Source organism: Atractosteus spatula, chromosome 7, assembly GCF_055471065.1.
Source record: "Atractosteus spatula isolate fAtrSpa1 chromosome 7, fAtrSpa1.hap1, whole genome shotgun sequence".
In the NCBI taxonomy this organism is placed as follows: domain Eukaryota; kingdom Metazoa; phylum Chordata; class Actinopteri; order Semionotiformes; family Lepisosteidae; genus Atractosteus; species Atractosteus spatula.
The window spans coordinates 55437439-55452071 of record NC_142712.1 but is presented as its reverse complement, the minus strand read 5'-3'; the positions used below and the strand labels follow the sequence as shown (position 1 = coordinate 55452071).

Below are 14633 nucleotides of genomic sequence, written 5' to 3'. Positions count from 1 at the left end.
AACTAGATCATAAGGAATTTAAAAGTGTTCAAAACCTCTTTATATAAAAAAAACCTAAATTATAACCATGATACTGCCTAAACAGTTCACCCAATTTCCTACTCCGCATTGAGTAATTTAGTAAAAACTGGTAAATGGGATTTAAAATAATGTTGAGTTTCTTAACCATGAAAAATGTACATAAAAGAAATGAAAAAATTATTATAAAAGCCAGGGTCGCTAGTACATATTTGTGCTAGTGTCTGTGAATAGTTTTAATAAACACTAGCAGGAAAAGCAAGGCCTTTAATGTTGCCTCTAAAGATTAAGCTGTTTTAAAAATTGTGTTCATTTATAGTGCATTTGTTGGAAAAAATCTAAAAGACAATAATAACATTATAAAATAAAAAAAAAGAAAAACATCAAAGGATTTCTAATTTCTTGCAAGGCATTTCAACCAGCAGGGGTAGCTGCGTTAGCTGACAAAGCAGGAAAGGCTACACACAATGGGATGAGTGACGTAACAGGAGGGTGGGCACATCCCTGCGATTCGAATTTGCTATAGGCCGTTGTGTTGCTATGCCCACAGCTAACCAATCTCTGTTCAAAACATACACTTCTGACCTTTGAACCACATCCTGTTCAAGCTTCCTGTAGTTCTAAGTACACTCTGTGTAATGCAGCATGTCTGCCTAGCTATGCGGCACAAAGCAAGAGCCATTTTGTGACTTTGAAGTGGACGTGCAGCAATCTATTGCGAAAAAAGATGCACATTTGGACCAAAACCGAACACTTACTTTCTCCGGCAACCAAAAAAACAGTTTGTTGTTGCCAGGAGGGAGGTCATCCTTACCTCTTATGTGAAGGGAGATCTGTGTGTGGTTGGAAAAGCATTGAACAACTGGCATTATTTTATTTTAAACAGTCAGCACCTATAAAATGGCTGCCACAATAGAATTGGACCATATAAAAATGAAACCTTAACCCTTCACTTGACTTCTTGACTTCTGAAACCTCAGCTTTCTCCAAACTTAAGGTAGTGCCTGTTAAAAATGCAAATACTAAAAACCAGCATTTTAAATACTTCACTAAACATGTTCACAGAAGCTGTATATTAACATGCAACCAAGTGACAGAAATAATTCCTATACCTTGCAGTGATGCATGGTTCACATTGTACAAGCTGATCACTGTAGTTTTTAAAAGCAGTGAATGCAGAGGAGGTTCTTGTATCATTGAGTTAGGAGAATAATACAGCTTCAAAACAATTGTAGTTTCAAAACTTTTGCCTAAATTTTCTAAAAAAAACATGCATTCAACACCAAATATCTCTGACTTCAAAGTGGGTTCTCTCCTACACCAATATGAAACAAAATAACTGGATAGTGAGAAATGTGTTTAGAATTAATTTCATTGTACTACAAGTGTCAAAGTAAACAGAAAACAATGAATTCCTTAGGTCTCTTAAATTGAAGTTAAATGAGTTGAAATTACACAAAGCCTGCCAAACAAAAAATCACTTTTGATAGTTACAAAGACAAATGTGTGCAGGTAAAGTAGTTGTGCATTTCATTTACATGAAAATAAAAGCTATGAAACCTGATTTAGTACTAGGTGTTACACTAAACTCTGCTTGTGATTTGAGAACTGAAGCCTCGAGTAACCTAGCATAAATACCAGAATGTCAAAACTTTCAAGTGGAAATACATCTTGAAGGGACAATACTGTGATCAGGGGAAAAAACACCTAGACGCACCTACCTTGCACTTTCACAAGAACAACTTTTGCAAAGCATGTCACAACAAACTACTATATGTATCCATAATATAGGAGAACTGTATAGGTGCACTGTAGATGCAATCTTACATAAGTACACATATATAATTAGAAAACAAAACATTTTGATTATAAATCATTATGGTATGGTTGAGAAAATCAGACTAGTTGCATGAAGTAAAATCATTAAGATTCGTAAACTGTTGATATTTTTGTTGCAGCATTTCACGACATTTTGACAATAAGCAATCATGTACTTTTTGGTCACAGAATTATAAGAGCTGAGTGCTTGGTTGGGAAGCAATGTTTTTGAAAGAGAGAGACAGATCAACATTGTTTCACACGTTTTAAAACCATCTCAATCAACTGTGCACATGTTGAAAGTGAAACAATGGCTCAGAGCAAAGAGAATAAAAAATGTGAACAAACATCGTTTTAAATTCATTTTATTTACTTTTAATACTTTTACTTTAGTCCATTACAAACAATCTTCAACGCTATATATTTTTACCATTAACCGATTATTTAAGTGTAAATTGCCAAATTATTTAAACTAATACAGATTATTCTTCCATCTGTCATCCAAAAAAATATACACAACAGTGCTTTAACGTGCTTCAAAGCGAGCCAGTCAAACACATGAACAAGTACTATTAGGTATTCGGTATTACGTGTCGTTAAATAAAAGCCCAATCAAATACTAAAATGGATATTTTCTACGACACACAAACAAATGAAGTCCCAATAAAATGTTTTAAATGGGAAACTGCATTGTATGTAAAATGGTGCAATGCAGCAACGACAAAACAGACAAGGTCATTTTGTGCTGTCACAAACGGAAAAAATACTGAAAGAAATCGCACATCTGCTTCAAAAAAACCACACGACTTCATCGGGTTAGTATACATTTGGGTACCCGATGCTTTAAATGGGCCCTAAAATCAGGTCTTAACTTTAAGAAATTGCTAGCAAAAATTAGGGTGTGGCAATTTAACAATCCCAAGGTCATTTATCTAAAACCTAAATTAATCACAGAAACCGAACACTATATATTGGCACAGGTGAGCATCCAGGCTTGACAACGTAAACAATCAAGGCAGATGTCAAAAGAAATGGAGAAAAAAAAATGAAAGATCGTACCTTGATGCATTACTTTGGGTCGAACCGTCGTCTTCTCGCTTGCTGTTCTTATTCTTCATCATTTTATATATCCTGTACACTTGTTTTTGATGCTCTCGTGTCCTGGTATTTTACTGTCAAAAGTTAAAAGAAGGGTAAGGATCCCTTGTTAAGTTCCATTTGCGTGCATTCGCCAGCAGGACAGCAGTCTTGACGCTGCGACGACATGACTGAAAAAGAACACCACTGTCTCGAAAAACATATCGCATATCGAAAAACAACTACAAAACCTTTAAAACGTTAAAAGAAAAGGTAAATAAACGACACCTGCTCAACTAGGCACCATATAAAACACCCCCCCATTTCTTTAACCAAAAAAGCCGTGCACGTCTACACAATGTATTACAACTGCGTCATCAGACAAAAGGGAAGACGTTTCAAAAATGCATTTTAAAAAACAAACCAAAAAATAATAGATGAAAAGCGTGATTCTATACATACCTATTCCATGTACAGACAGGTAGATTGCAGTGTTGCTTCCCACTCGTCAATGAAGTTCTTTATTCCGTAACTGGGGTCCCCAAACGCAAATATTTAGTTTTCAGCATATATCGCTAAACGGATGTTTTTTTTAAACAAAAATAAGAATTACATGCTATCGGAAAAGAAAATTAATTAAATAAAGAGGCGTAGAAGCACCCTAGGCAGAGCGCACTAAAAATGGTGGTGCGTCATGGCTGCCTGTGCTTAAGCTGGAAAACAACGACTCGCACATAGTGTACTGTAATTCTCCTCTCGATAAAGCCACACAAATTAAACAAAAAAGCTTTGCTAAATCACAAATGTAACAACTCGAAAGCGATCTAGATTCGCTAATAAAGTCTCCCACTGGCCCCTGCGGCGGCCTAAAAGTTGCTAAAAGTTACACAAAGTGTTGGAGAGGCTCGGCGATTCTCAATGCGCTCTCCTCTCCAAGGCTCAGCCGCCATCTAGATCTCCTTCCCAGCTCTGAGAGCTCTGCCTTTGATTGACGCTCTTTCCATTTACCCCAGGACTCAGGTGATGTACCAAAGACCCACCCCTTTCATTTTATACAAAAAACACCCAATTTAAACAAGTCTTTCCTCACAACTACCACTTTTACCCTACACCAGCATCTGGTCACTGAAAACCAAGATGCCTTGAAGGCAAAAAGAAGTGGTACTTTTTAAATAAGACTAATTTGGGTAAATTTTAATCTCGGGGGCAGCCATAACTTCCTGTTCAGACAGGAAATGAGCCAACTGGAGCCATTTTATAAAAGCAACACAAAAGAGCTTGGACACCATTATAATCACCTTCAAAACTGGTTTAACTCTTTGCATTTGATTGCTTTGTAATTTTTATGGATTCTTTTTGAGCCATATTCAAATGAGCAAAATAATAACAAAAAGGCTTGGTTAACCATTTGGGAAACTGGATATTTTGTGCATGGAATTCCCTTAAATAGGGGTGGTTTCTGAAGGACATTATCCCCGTTTGGAATAAAAGGACACCCCCAACCAATACTGGGGCAACAGTAGGTGGTCAACACACAAAGACACCCAAGGGGGTCTTGGGGACACATTCAGGGTCCATTCACAACCCTGAGACCCCATGGCACTCTAACCAGACCACTCAACACCATTGGATTTAGCATTCTTCTGCAAATACTACACACTTCGTATCATCTTACTAATGCACAGGGTGCTTAATAACTTAATGGAGTGGATATGATAATCATCCGATTTAATAAATCACAACTAAATATATAAAGTTAATTTTACATGAGTCAATGGAGACTTTCAGCACACAAGGCTTTTGTATAGTACATAATGGGTGTTGCCATTCAAGAATAAAATTGAGCAAAGCCAAGGGTCAGCTTGGTGACCAGTTAATTGTTTCATGTTCTAAACCAGGTCCTGGCTTGGGGACATCCAGGTCTTCCACACCCTTTAAATAACAGAAGTCAACACCCATTCCCCCCACCCCCCAAGATGTCATGGAGGGTGGGAGAAAACCCAAAGGATCATTTCCATTGTGCTTCATGAAAACCCACCATTTTTGCAATATCCAATTAAACCAAAGACCGCACAAATGTATCCCAATCTTGGATAGATCTTGATATACCACGTTCAAATAAGGCACATCAAAAGCAAAAACAGAACTTTTAAAAAGTAACACATGCCCATTTATGTATAATCAGCAACCTGAGCACCACAAAAAAATGCCAAAAGAAATGCAAGTATTAATTGAAAATTTTATTTAACTCCATAAGCACTCCAAATATATAACTGACAACTTAAAAATTACACAGTTCAAATTTGGGAAAATCTGAGGTAGTACAATCATAGCCATGCACATTTATTCCAGGGCAGACATTTGAGGTCAAGGTAAAACATATGCAAAGTATTTTCAAACTGGTTTCCAATTAAGTCCATTTTCTTTCAAAAAAAGTCCAAGCAAAGGAAAGGATAAAGTCCATTTTAGTTCAAGGAATCAGCCTTCCCAAATGACACAGTAATCCCAAATCACAGAAAGGAGGCGCCATCTTGGTGACAAACCAGCTGTCTCCACTTGAATCTCTTCAGTTGTATGGGGTCTTAATGGAATTAGAAAGAAATAAATGTAAACAGCCTATACAATCTGGCATAAATGGCAGTAACAAATGTAGCACCCTTACCTTGGAAGTCTCCACATTAAAACAAAATCAAAAAACATAAAACTGTATGAAGTCCAAAGGTGAGAAAGCAGTTCTGTTCATATATAATTTGTGTTTGCAGACCCTTCACATAAAAGGACTTAATAATAGATATGCAGCAAACATCCTAAAATATTCCAGAGACCTTTAAGTCAATTCTATGACAAAATAACACAAACATGTGAGCCCTGAAAATCTTTCCACATAACTTACAAAATATCAATTTTTAATGTTTGCAACTTAGTTGAAAGACAACTGCACTCTTCAAATCCAAAACCAAGTATTGTGAAGAACTAACAAATCCCCAAAACTAGGTAGATCATAATTTTATTTTATTTTTTATACATCATGGGTGTCATCTAGGACCATCAATGAGTCAAACCCTTGGCAATGGTACCCATTTCTGAACTTATCCCACAGGAAAAGCACTTTGAATATAACCAGCTACAGACTAAGATTTACAAAACAGAATAATCCTTAATACCAAATTAACCAGAATTCTAAAGAATTGTGAAGCAATCTTTTCCACCATTATAAGCTAAATGGACACATTAGCAATACAGTCACAAAAAATGTTACCTTTAGATAAGCAATTAGTTAAGTTATAATTTAACATTCTAAGTGAAGCTAAAAACACACAATCCCACTCAGTTTTCCCAGCATCAACAAAAAAAGGTATGTTTTGTAATCACAAAATGTAAATCAATTACCTATTTCAAACCAAGATGAACCTCTAATTGAGGACTGCTACAACACTTAATATCAATACATAATTTGTACAGATGTAGAAAGCATAAAAAACCTGTAAAGGTAGAGCATTTTTTTTCTCTGCAAGTTCCATGTATTATTAATACATTTTAAACATTTTATAAATGCAAAATGCACACAAAAGTGTAGCAATCCTCAAGGCAATCCTAAAATCCTTTGAAATCCATGGTTTATCACTCAAAACATTTTAAAAATTCAATTCAAACTCAATTCAAGATGCTGTCATTTTCCACACACCTCTATAAAGCAATATCAAGCTCCTTCATGGATCTTTCTGGGTCTCATTTAAATTGACTACACCTCTAATTGAGAGAATGCAGGTTTAGGCTTTCCTAACCTACATTTTTGAATCAAAGAATTTTAGTTGTCCAGATCTAAAACTACAAATTGGTAGAATGCAAAGATTATAGAATTACGTTTTCAGAAGTAAACATGAATTTGAGAAGTGTTTTTAACCCAGTATTGCATAACCCACCCCTCATGTGTATTGAGGACATGGGACTAATTAAATCTACAAGATTTAGTTAAATATTCCTTAAAGGATTAAGGAAATAGATACACAAAATGTTGCTGTTGTACCATTTTATATAAGGTTTAAATCCTTACACTTGCATAGCAACCCTGAAACCTGATCAAGATGAGAAATAACCAGAGCAAAGGTACAGCTCTTCAGCCAAGACCTTTACTGTCAAGTGGTGGTGGTGAGAGTGGGATACACAACTAAAGGATGGGAGTTTCCTTCAAAGGCTAAATGTCAAAATAATTAATTTAATAAGTCTGACTAATGGAAGAATTCAATTACAAAGCAGATGGTTGTGGGTTCACTTGAGGTCAAACAAATAGTGTGTGTGTGTGGGGGTGGCTTTCTGACTATTGGAAAGCCCTCAAAATACTCAGGTATGACTTAAAAGTATGAGGTGTTCATGTTCGTGGTCAAGTTATAATAATAAAATAAACTGTTTTATATAGCACATTTAAAGGTGGCTTCTCAAAACGCTTTAGTCAAGTTAAAAATAGCTCAATATGAAATTGATACATATTTAATCTGGTCAAATCAATTAATTTAAGACACTTGCACAAGCAATAATACTGAAAAAATAGATTTGTTTTTCCTATTGATCATAGAGTTCAGTCAAATTCTTGTTTAAATATTGTCCACTTATGCATTACAGTTCATATCAAATTGTGCCGTATGCTATTTATGCGTGGACAACTTACTAAATGTGTTCAATGAACTGCTTCTCAACTTTTTAAGTGTATAGACAAATGTCTATTGTCACACTGACATTGTCAGTACCGAGGATATAAATATGATCTTTAGGGTGCCAAAGGCACGGGGAAACATGCATGTAGCTCTGTGATTGAATGTCTCAATGTGTAGTCACCAGTGTATGGTGAGATACCACTCCATGTTCCTTAGTGTTATGCCAATCAGGCATAACCTTAGTACTGGCACAGCAGCCTTCTGACAATGCAGCACCTAAGAGGTCCAGGGACCCTCAGTATTTGTATATCTGCCATTCCAACCCATCCTGGAATGCCAGAGATGAGCAGTGGGTCAACTTGGGAAGAAACAGCAATGGTGGAACATCACTTCCCAAATGATGAATCCATCAGGTTCTGTACAATAAGTCATTTGGTGAATGCATCAATGTACAACACCATAGATAATGTGCAGGATCTATCATTACATGGCTTATAACAGACATCCATGTAACATAGAGCAGTTGCTGTAAAGTAACTCTATTCTCAATGCTGTTAAGAATGAAGGAGAGATCTTCTGTACACCAGCAAGAACATAAGATGATCCCAAACCAATCTTCATTGTATGTGATGGCAATGTTGTCCAACTTGAAGCATTCAAGGACCATCAGTACTTATTTTTTGTACCGGGTGTCACAAACACAATCTTCATATCACAGAGGATGACAAAAGTCCAATAATTGCAACTAATGACAATGCAGGAGATCCAGGTCACTCTCCCTCTAAAACGGGCAACACACAAGGCATTTGCTTCGTGCAATTAAGAACTCCTCTTGAAACTGTCACCATGTCTCCTGGCACACATGCCAGGCTTATCCACCATGTGCTATCACAAAATTACTCCATAAAATCATGCTCATGAAAAGTCACAACCATTAATTTATGCTGCTATGAATCTAACTTATATGTAGACATTCCAAGTTACTATGCATAACTTTCCATGTTAAGCTTTATACTGATGAATCCTTTTAAAAAACTCCTTTGTTGAAAATTCAGAGGTCTTTCAAGCTTGAGTGATACACTTAAATATGGTTTACACTGCAGGTGTGTTGGTGGATAGAGAATAAATGTCTTCCATCATTTAAATCCCATCATTTAAAAGTACATTTCATCTGAAGGGAAATGACAGGCATCTGAATTGAGATTCTATCTTTCATAATAATCTTTAACACAAATTTCAGAAAAAAAAACTTACCAGGGTGTCTTGAGAATCTCATGTTCACGTTTTCTGATAGAAATTACTTCATAGATGTAGTGCTGAACTCTGTAAATACAGAGATTTAATTAATATGTAATTTTAAACAAGAATGTTTAAGGCTAATAAAGGGAAACTTTACTCAGTCCCATAGATGAATAGGCAAGGACCAGTTCAACAAGTTTAACCATACATGTTGTAAACTTTCTAATTTCTAAAACAAAGTTTCATTTTCAGCCAATTCTAAATAGAGAACAAAGCAGTACATTCATACTGCAGTTCATTTCCCTTATACACAAAGTAACCACATTTGGAACGCTAAACATTTTATTCCACTTATTTTACAAAAAGGTCTTCAGATAATTTGTTCCCCTTGGTCCCACCCAAATCTGGTCACATGACCTATATTTCCATATTCAGACTGCTGCTTCATTAAATCTCCAACTCAGAACAGCTCCCCCAACCTCTGACTCAGTGAAAGCAGCAGTCAGATCTACTGGGTCTTATCACAGCTAATAAAAAGGGAACAGGTCACTAATGTTTGTCATATTTGTTAAGTTCAAATGTATACCTCTGCAATATTTAGACAAAGCGGAAGCTCTTTCAGAGTGAACGATGCATTCAGTTCACATTTACAGAAAAACACAACCAACGTCTTTAAATTTCCAAGATTAGAAATGTGGAAAGATCACCTTAAATTCTATTTTATGTTCTGTCTGAGATAATAAGCATTTTACATTTACAAACAGAAATGCACAGTATGGCCTTATTATGTTCAGTTGTATTGAAAACGTATATGTCCTTGATTAAGTGCACTGAAGCAAGATACCTTTGGCATACAGAGTGGACAAAATAGAAACACCAGAGTAAATGAAGGACACCAAGTAGACTGAAAGCAAGGACCTCCACATAGCTGTGATTTATATGATAAACAAATAACTCAGTATGCTTAGTCATGTAGAAAAATGCTGGTCAGTTCTGGCTAACTATAATTATGGCTAGCACTGTTCTCTACAAGTGGACAAGAGCATGTGGCTCCAACCTTAAAGAACTCCGGAGTCATGAGTGCTTGGTTCCAATAGTGAAGGGTACTGGTGGTTCCATAATGTTGTGAGGTGCATTTTCCTGTCATGATTTGGTACACTTATTCTCTTAGAAGACAAGGTCAATGATAATTGCTACCAAGAGATCATCTTCACTCCATGTTGTAGCATTTACTTCCTGCTGGAAGGGATATCATCCAGGACAACATATGGCCACCCAATGGTTTGATGAGCATGGCATTGATATTACCAATGTTATGGCCTTCTCAGTCATGAGATATGAACCCAATCAAGCATTTGTGGGAAACTCCAGAATGACACTTGAGACAGTATTTTTCCACTTTCATCTACCAGGCATGAGCTGATTTCTCATGTAAGAATGGTGCCACATCCCTTCTGCTTTATTCCTGAAGCTAACAAGTCTCCACACCATGGCACGCAAATGTCTTCCTGGCCTCACATAGTGGCCCAAGACCTATGTTTTTGTCCACTGCTTCTATGTTGTCATGAAGAAAATGAGATCATAGCAGAACAGATCATCAGAAATGTACTGAAACTGATGGTAAGACCTAGGTTAAACAAAAAGATAAACCAATTTTCCCCCCATAGTAAATCTCACAGCCAGCAACAGACAGTAGCTTTTTGTTCCCTAAAGAGCTTCTGCTTCCACCCAACTATGGTAAATCAGCCATAGTATTCTGGGTTTATAGTTTCCAATGAGAAGATCAACTATATTTTTTTTTACCTTGATTTCAGACTTAATTCTGGTGTCTTCAAAGTAACTTTTCAATGTTTTGTACCAAATACAAGGCACCATATTAAGTCTTACCAAGATGTGGTTATTAGAATGCTCCTAAAGCAGTGGTAAAGATCTTGACACTGAATTAACAATTCTGTATTCAGAAGTTGAAACAATTCTGGGATTTTATATTAAGAAGAATTTCAAGCTAAAAGCTCACTAGTATAATGGGATAAAATTTAACAGTATATGTATACATATTTAACCAAAGCTTAAATGACTTTTACAGCAGTGATTTTTTTAAAGAGTCATCCTTTCTAATTTTTAAATGATTTCTAAAAAGAGTTAGTGTTGTACCCTCAATGAAATTTAAAATCTCAGCTGGCTCACTTCTATTTTGCCAGTATGTGCCTTTTTTTAATCAGATCACAAACATGTCTATTTGTTACTGTTAGAAATGCATCTCAACCAATTAAGTAAATTCCTTGCTAGATATCATATAATAAACATTCCGTGTTCTGAAAATGTGAATTGCTTTAAGAAAAAGTACAAATTAAAATCTATACCCCCTTCAAATATTTAAATTTTTCTCCTCCTACAGAATCAGAGCCGCTTAAAATAGAAATTAAGGCTTACGTAGGAAAAGATCTGTCTCTCCAGAACACCTTATTGTGATTTTTCTGTCATAGAGAAAATTCAGAGTTGGAGTACTGGCTAAAGTAACTGATCCCCTTAAATGACTTGCATTCACTCTTATAATGACAAAAAAAAATTACTTCCGGTGATGTAAAGCATAAGCTTGTTTATGTATACATGTGTACCTCTAAGTGATGTTATGGACTAAGTAAGAATGAATTTGTATCATCCTATATATTCCTTAGAGACAGAATACTTACATTATGGACATTATTTTTATGTTCCTTCATAACATGAGATCTGGTGTGCCTCAGCTGATGGTCCTGAAAAAGTAAAGAAACATTCAGAAGCAATCCCATTAAAATTCTAAAATTGTGAAGGACATTTCAATCAACTGTAGGAAACCATTAAAAACAAGACTAAAAATGCTTTACAGCACATCCTACTGGTAACTCCATGTTAAAACAAATGTAGTCCTTTCAAGGTATGAGCAGGTCTAATTTACTAAAGACGGGGAAACAAATACCAAAATGTCTCTTGCCATTAGCAAGATTGAAAACAATGTAGTTTCAGATGTATAAGCTTACCTACATCACAACCATCATCTTCATCTGGTTCAGTCTCGTCCATGAAGATCAGCTTCAACCTAGAAAAAAAAAATGATTGTATTACACGTCACGCTTGTGACACATGACGATGCACACCCAGCAAAATACTGAAGAATCTGTTTCTGCATCTGTCCCAACACAAATTTCACAAATTAACCTGGTGTCTTACCTACTACAGCACATTTTAAAAAGGGAGATATTAAATGATCACCAAAGGTTGAATTTTCCCCACTGACAAATAATCACAAGCAAGGTTATAAAAAAGAGGAGCCATTCAACTCATTTGGAGAAACCTCCACCAACAAATAAGAAACGCCTAGCAACATCCCCCTTTATGGTTCAGCTACATTTTATATTAGCAAGCAGCTCCAGTAGGCAGAACAAGATTCCCCAAACAGGTTGGTTTCCACCTTGGGATTAATATCCGAGACCAACACCCCAAACTTACACTGCAGGTACCCCCACAGCTCTGGAAATGAAATTTGGCAAAAACAAAAAGGAAAATGGGAACAAAGTGATACCCTGGATGCTTTGAGACAAGATTCAATAACAAAATATTAAAACTGTCTACAGAAAAACAATTGTGTATTTTACATTAGCAGTAGGGGGCCCATAGATGAGACTCTAGTTTCTGTACCAACATTTTTTAACCCTATGCCAAATTATCAATATTAAAATGGAAATACATTAAAAAAAACGCTGGGTCATCCATTGAACACATGGGTCCTTAAAAGGTGTAAACTATGGGAAACCTAGGCTATAACTATTCTATTTGTATTTAGGCACTGCTGCTTTAAATATAATTGGGCATATTCTCACAAACATTAACTGGAGAGAAACTGGAGGAGCACAAGACTGCTTTAGAACCTAACCTGCCCAGAGGCTATAACTGTACCTTGGGTTTTAAATCCAAACAAGTTTTAACTCCTTATAGTTGGCTGAAACGACATATAGTCAAAATAGTGTCTGCCTATGAAACACGACGATCCTTTCAAAACATATTTTTAGTCTTAATAGTGCTTATTGAAGGAATTCCCCATGTACTAAGCAAAGAGTGTTTTTGAAATTCCAAATACTAAACTGCAGAAAAAATAGCAAATTCCATCAAGTAGCTTAAAATCATATTTCATAAAGCACTTTTGACTTCTACTTTACAGTTTAATAATGGCAGCCTAAATTGGCTATTCGATAACAAAAGCATTTAATTTTGTCATAATAAGATTTTAAAGTACGCAGCAAACTTCGTGATAATCTAATTTAAGTTTATTACCATGTGTACCCTTCTCTATCACCTTTTTTTGTAAAACCAAATTTGACATCGGACGAACTTAGCAGTTTTTTTCTATATACAGTAAATACACCACACTGTGCCATCAAGAGTTAAAAGCCAACACCCACAATTTCTCACTTAAATAAGAAATAAATGTACTTTAAACATACATGACTTGACAGAAAACGTGTCGTCCAAATCTCATAACTAAGACGAGAATACTAAAACATAACTCCTAAGTAAGAGATTTTACAGATATTTATTACAGATATTTAAAAAATCCAAATTTGCAACTTCCAATATTTAATAAAATAAAACCTTGGAGACCCTTTTAAAAGCAATGTTTTCTGGACACATTTCATAGAACGACTACTCCTGTATGTAAATCGAACTGCGTTTTTTTAAAAAAGAAAGGACAGTTTTAACACATAATATATGGAGAAAATGTTAACAAGAAAAAAAATTCCTACAAACCACAATGATTATAACTCTAACTCAAAGATCACTAAAAGTTCGTGCAAACCAAGCTTTTTGGCTTCGATTCGGAACGTTTTATGCTTTGTTTTTCGAAATTCACGCCTGACAAGGACATTTTGTTGTCTCAAGGACAAAGCACATTAAAAATGCGTAGGTCCTAAAAACTGCACAATTTCCATTCTCAACGACAGACTAGAGGTCTTCCAGGTTTCGGAGCTTCGAAAAAAAACTCACTGCCTTTTCTTCCCCGTCATTCGGCACTCAAAAAAGTGCCGTTACACCCCGAAAAAGACGCCTTTAATTCCTGCTTTCCTGGTCTTGGCTGGAGCCCCACCATAGCCATTTTTACCCTAGACCGTGGCACCATCTCTGTTTTCCACCATATTGTCACATCTCTGAACGCTCGTCTGGTTGCGCCCAAACCGCCGGTTATTTTTTTAAATTCCTTACCCTAACTCGGCTGAAACATTTTCTCCCGGCTCCCTCTGTGCTCTGCGGTGATTTTCGCCCCGCTGGGTCTACCGGTTTGGGGGGTCATGTCTGCTCCTGTCCCTGCCAGATCTTCGCCTCCCTGCCATTTTGTGCTATGGGTGTGTGTATGTGAGCCTGCCTGTTACGTCCGTCCTTCTCCCTGCCTCTGCTCGCTCTGTTATTCTCCCCAACATGGGCTGCCCTCCTCTTTAATGTAACCGAGCACAACTTCCTCTACAGCAGACGAGCCTGCTGGGTAGGAGAAACGAACACCCCCCTCGCCATCGCCCTGTGGATTGGCTGACACACGCAGGGAGCGTCATCGGGCTTTGCGTTTTTATTTTTCGGGGGATTAAAAAAAAAAACCCCGACAACTGCCGAAGAAGATTACAGTAACTTGTGTTGTTGTCGGGGTTTTTTTTTTTGGTGTTTATTTTTCGTTTTATTTTTTGTTCCTGTAAAAACGTTCACTCGCAAGGATCTGTTCGCTGAGTGAACCAGCGAGGCTGTGACGGTTGAAAAACGCGGCCTCCTCCCCCCCCCACCTTTCTTCTCTGTTCTTGCGACTGT

General features: G+C 36.6%; 1 protein-coding gene and 1 long non-coding RNA gene across 5 annotated transcripts in view; both read right to left on the bottom strand.

Annotated features, from left to right (window-relative positions):
* The window catches only part of chd2 (chromodomain helicase DNA binding protein 2), a 35629-nt gene extending 31745 nt beyond the window's left edge, over positions 1 to 3884 (bottom strand). For 2 of the 4 annotated variants that reach the window (XM_088920283.1, XM_088920284.1), the window contains exons 1-2: positions 3376 to 3883; positions 2896 to 3008 (exon numbers count right to left, since the gene is read on the bottom strand). In XM_088920283.1, the coding sequence (XP_088776409.1) occupies positions 2896 to 2957 (62 nt within the window). In that variant the 5' untranslated portion in view covers positions 2958 to 3008; positions 3376 to 3883. Of the gene's footprint in view, positions 1 to 2895; positions 3129 to 3375 lie in introns of those variants that run through there. The other 2 variants (XM_088920282.1, XM_088920281.1) reach the window with 2 other exon arrangements.
* A 1248-nt stretch (positions 3885 to 5132) lies between these two features.
* LOC148831459 (uncharacterized) lies at positions 5133 to 14258 on the bottom strand. Its single transcript, XR_016091303.1, has 5 exons — positions 14043 to 14258; positions 11825 to 11883; positions 11498 to 11560; positions 8820 to 8888; positions 5133 to 5494 (listed from the first exon to the last, which is right to left on the bottom strand). It is a non-coding gene; the product is annotated as an uncharacterized LOC148831459 (long non-coding RNA).
* Positions 14259 to 14633: the final 375 nt, after the last annotated feature.